At 63.1% G+C, this 5,062-nt stretch overlaps 1 protein-coding gene across 1 annotated transcript; it reads right to left on the reverse strand.

The window, feature by feature from the left end:
* Window positions 1-329: 329 nt before the first annotated feature.
* On the reverse strand, window positions 330-4,437 carry Polr2e (RNA polymerase II, I and III subunit E). Its single transcript, XM_028858593.2, has 6 exons — window positions 4,312-4,437; window positions 3,100-3,274; window positions 1,884-2,080; window positions 1,488-1,546; window positions 1,312-1,390; window positions 330-1,142 (listed from the first exon to the last, which is right to left on the reverse strand). Exons 1-6 carry the CDS (start codon window positions 4,366-4,368, stop codon window positions 1,077-1,079), a joined length of 633 nt encoding a protein of 210 aa, XP_028714426.1. The 5' UTR covers window positions 4,369-4,437; the 3' UTR covers window positions 330-1,076.
* Window positions 4,438-5,062: the final 625 nt, after the last annotated feature.

Genomic DNA, 5,062 nt, shown 5'->3' on the forward strand with positions numbered 1-5,062 from the left:
TGAGCTGAGGAATGGGACTGTCACCCCAGCATTGAGGGGGGCAGGGCAGCATGGACGTCAGGTCCACCACAGCTACTTAGTGAGCTGGAGCCCCGACTGCACGACGTGAAGACAGGAAGGGCCGGGCGTGGCCCAGGGGCGAGGTGCTTGCCGGGGGTCCTTCCTTCCACGATCAGTCCCGCAGGTGATGGCGGTCAGGGCTGCGGCCACGCAGGCAGCAGACAGATGCTCACCACTCACACGTGACTGGGGCCCCAGGGGATACATGGGCCCTCCAGGACCCACCTTGTACAACCTAGCCCAAATTGACCTGTCTTGAATCAAAACAATTTATCTCCTCAAAATATCTTTAATTCTCAAAACAGAGTCCTACGAGAATGGAGAACTCTAAGCAGGATGGGGACCCCAGAGTGACAAAGGACTTGGGTGTGGCCAGTGCTCTTGGGGTGCACAGTGCCTGGTGGCAGTGCTGGCCTTATCCAGGGCCACATCCCTGAGACACTGGCCAACTGTTCATCAGGGTGCCAGGCAGGAGGGTGCTGGGGAGCTGGGACACAGATCAGCTAGCTCCCAGGGGTCCCAGAGCATGACCCATGCTGTGTGGGGTTCCTGTTTACTGTTTTTCAGATGAGGGTCCAGAACGCTGGCGCTAGACCACTTCTTGCTAAAATAAAGAGTCCACAAACTTGAAGGTGCAGCAATCCTCCTGCCTCAGACTCCAGAGTGCTAGGATCTAAAAACCTGGCAACAGTACAGTTTGTTTGATTTTTTAAATAAGATCTCAGGATGTAGCCCAGGCTGTCCTGGAACTCACGAGATCCACCTGCCTCTGCCTCCTGAGTGCTGGGATTAAAGACGGGCCTGCCATTGGTTTTAATTTTTGTGGGTGCAGCTGCCATGGTGCGTGTGGGTCAGAGGACGGCCTGCCGGGCGGCCAAGGCGTCTCACCCAACAGTCCTCCTTTTCAGAATGGGGCGGTGTCCTGGGCCGGGACGCGGCAGGCAGTGTGCTGGCTGGGGAGGCGGCTCATCTGGGGTGCTGGGGACGCGCGCTATGGCGCGGCTCCCCTGCGCTGGCTACTGGACCAGGCGGTAGGTGATGTAGCGGCCGGCGGTCTCACTGGGTCGGATGATCTTCACGACCTGTGGGAGCAGAGCTGGGGTCGGCAGGGCTTGGGGCTCCGCAGCCAGGGCCCACGATCTTCTGGCCATGGGGGCCCTGGCCTCAGGAGGAGGGACAGAGGAACCAGGGTGCTTTAGGAATCAAGAATTCCTGAGGCCGAGGAGGGGAGCGACGGCCATGGCTCCTCACCTGTCCTCGCTTGATCCCAAAGTAGCGTGCTACTGGGTCCCCGGCCTGGATCCTGGGCAGCTGGCTCTCACGAAGCTTGCTGGGATACAGTCAAGGAAGCTCGTGGGGCAGCCCTGGACGAGGTGTTCAATGTGGGGCGCGGGGGGGGGGGGGGGGGGGGGGCGGGTAAAGGATACTATCTGGCCAGCAGCTCCGTCACCTCCTCCTTGGTCATGACCACATGCTCAGGGACCAGCTGTGGAGACAGAGACCCACCACAGCCATGCAACCACCGGGGACCCCACGGACCCCCCACCCACACAACCACCGGGGCCTCCACAGACCCCCTACCACAGCCATGCAACCACCGGGGGCGTCCACGGATCCCCCACCCACAGCCATGCAACCACCGGGGACCTCCACGGACCCCAGCAGGCTGAAGGTCCTGTCACAGGAGCGGGATGCTCAGGGCCACAGCACCAAAGCTGGGACACACCCTGGCCCGGCACATGAATGGCAGAGCCCGCGGCTGGGAGGGCCTCCGGGTCTGTCCAGCCGCCCCCCCCCCCCCCCCTCCCGCCGCGGACACGCACCTCGTGCTCCGTGATGTTGATGAGCAGCTCCTGCTGCAGGAACTGCTCCAGGACGTACTTGGGGGCCATGTCCACCAGGGACTGCTTGGCGGAGGGCGTCATGCCCTGCTGCACCACGATCAGCGCCCGCGTGATGTTCTCCTCCTGCATGCGCTGGCAGTACACCTTGATGGTCTTGATGCCCACCTTGGGCTCCTCTGCGGACACAGCACAACCTCGTACCCAGGGCCGGAGGCCACCACTGCCCGCCAGTCTCGGGCTCCCCACTGGCCAGGGAATACCAGAACAACGAGCGGCCATGACCGGGCTAGGCAGGAGGAAGCTGCGGGGCCCCGACCCTCGGCCCCCCTGGAGCAGGGTGCAGGTCCTGCTGCTCTGAGGGTTAGGGGACATGTTTTGTCAGCTTGGGTGGCCTTAAAGAGAAGAGACGGATCCTGTGTCCACATGGGGCTAGCCTCGGCTCCTCAGGCAGACTGGGGTTCACTGGAGCATCACGACCCAAGAGTGCCAGAGTGGGCCCCATAACCACACACATGTGGTTTGCAAACTGCTGGGTCTCACAACTCTAGACTCCCAACATAATTTTTCTCGAGACAGGGTTTTTCCTCTGCATCAGTGGTTCTCACTGTGGGTCCCGACCCATTTGAGACCACAGGAAACAGACATTTACTGTTATAAAGTAGCAAGGAATACAATTTTATGGTTGGGGGGGTCCTCACAACATGAGGAACTGTTTTATTAAAGGGTCACAGGATTAGGAAGGTTGAGAATCACTGCTCTACGTAGCCCTGGCTGTCCCAGAACTCACTGTATAGACCAGGCTGGCCTTGACCACCTACCTCAGCCTCTGCTTCTCCAGTGCTGGGATTACAGGTACAGCCCATGCCTGTACCGCTAAAGCTCACACTAAAAACATAGGCCCAGGGCCTCAGATCATCAGGACATTCAAGGAGACAGGCTATTTGGGGAGACCAGAAGGCAGCTGCACAGGGAGACCCCCTCCCATGAGACACCGCTCAGAGCTGCCTGGGCGTAAAGCAGAAACTACAGAACGCGGCAGACAGGAGTCGGGGGCCTGAGAGCCGGGGCGGAGACTCAAGGGGCAGAGAGTGGACACCAGTTAGACCACGAGGGCTCTCAGGGATGCAGGGGAAGCAGGCTGGCGCTGCCACGGTCCTGCAGCCAAAGCTGGGCCACGTGGGACCCGCAGACTCACCTGGGAAGAACACAAACATCTGGTCTGTGGGGTCGTCATTGTGGGCCACCAGCACAGTGAGGTCTGTGCGCCTCGGTCTCCCTTCGCTAGGTTTGTCCCCAAACTGTGCCTTGAACTCCTCGAGTGTCTGGTCCAGCTCATCCTGGGTCACCAGGTAGCCACGGTCATGACAAAGCTGCAGACAGAGAACCAGCTGTCCTCAGAGAGGGAGTATAGGCACTCAGCAGGAGAGGCGGGGACTGGAGAGCCAGGGGACCGCAGGGCCGGGGTCTGCACAGCCCGGCCTGGCTGGGGACAGGACAGGCGGGAACACTGCACTGACCCAGCAGTGCCGCATGCTGTGTGGCTGGGCTGGTCCCCAAGCTCTGGATAGGCCCCAGCTGAGCACCACCCCACCCCCAGCCTGACTGGGGCAACCTCTCCGCACCCACACCACCATAGGTTCTTCCTGTTCAGTAAGGGAAGAACAGAGCATCCCCCAGGATCAGGGATAACGGGCAGGCTGGGGAGAAAATCTCAACCGTGCAGACCTCCTTCTCCACTGGGGTCTCGTCTGCTCAAACAACCTACGCTTCTTTCTTTATATTTTTCCCCCATCTGAGACAAGAGACTCTCTGCAGCCCTGGCTGTCCTGGATCTCGCTCTGTAGCCCAGGCTGGCCTCGAACTCACAGAGATCCTCCTGCCTCTGCCTCCCGAGGGCTGGGGTTAAAGGCGCGCGCCGCCGCAGCCCGGCTCAGATCAGCTCGTTGTTACCCTTTGTTTATTTTGGTTTCTTGAGACAGGGCCTGTCTGCAGAGCCCCGACCCTCCTGGAACCCACTGTGAAGACCGGGTTGGCTCCGAACGGACGGAGACCTGGCTGCCTCCGCCGCCCGCGCGCGGGGCCAAAGCGGTTTTGTTTTGGGTTCTAGTGTTTTCTCTCCGTGTCCCGTACGCCCGGGGACCAGACCCGGCGTCAGGGCCGCCGCAGCCGGGCTCGCACCCGGAACCGGGCTGGGCGCGCGGCCGCCCCGTGTCCACCCGCTCCCCGGGCCGGGGGCGGCAGCCGAAGCACGAGGCCGGCCCCCCGGGAGCTGCGGCAGGGGGATGGGGAGAGCCGCCCCCCGGGAGCTGCGGCAGGGGGATGGGGAGAGCCGCCCGCGTCCGCGGCAGGGGGATGGGGAGAGCCGCCCCGCGTCCACCGCCCCGCGTCCGCCCCCCGCGCCACTCGCCTGCATGATGGTCTTGCGGATCTTCCACAGCCGGTACGTCTCCTCCTCGTCGTCCATGGTGCCGCGGCTCCGGCGCAACCGCGCATGCGGGCGGCTGCCAGCACTGCGTCTGCGCCGGAGGGCGACAGGTGCAAAAAATAACTCCCCCTCACACTCACTGCGCCTGCGCGGAGCCACGGACAGGCCCCCGCAAGGCCCCCCCGCCCGGCTGCGTGCTGTCTTCGGCGAACGCCTGAATCAAACGACTTCTACCATAGGCTGCGCGGTGGGCAACCCCGCGGAGGGCGGCGCGAGGTCGCGTTCGGGAGGATCTCGCGATACGTGGCCGGCCATCGTGTATGAGTTTGCCAGCGGGAACCGGGCGCGTAGACCACGCCTCCCATCCCCGCCCCCGGGAGGCGGAGGCGGGCGGGTGTCTGCGAGTTCGAGGCCAGCCTGGGCCACAGCGAGAGATCCAGGACAGCCAGGGCTGCACCGAGCAACCAAAGCTAGGAAATGAAATGCCAGGAGGAGCCTGGCGGCCAGAGCGGTGCCGGGCGTGGGTCCCGCGGCTCTGGGACGGCGGGGCAGCTCGCAGGCTTCCCCTCCGCGTCTGCGCCGCGGGTTTGCGCAGGGCACCCTCCCCAGGGGCCAGGGTCACCGCGTGCCTCGGTTTCCCCCCCACGCACGGTTCTGTTCGCGGCGTATATTGGTGTGGATTCACTTTTCCGTGGTATCGGCGTCCCTGGCCTCGGAGGTCGGCTCCCCGCAC

The sequence above is a fragment of the Peromyscus leucopus genome, chromosome 22, assembly GCF_004664715.2.
Source record: "Peromyscus leucopus breed LL Stock chromosome 22, UCI_PerLeu_2.1, whole genome shotgun sequence".
In the NCBI taxonomy this organism is placed as follows: Eukaryota; Metazoa; Chordata; class Mammalia; order Rodentia; family Cricetidae; genus Peromyscus; species Peromyscus leucopus.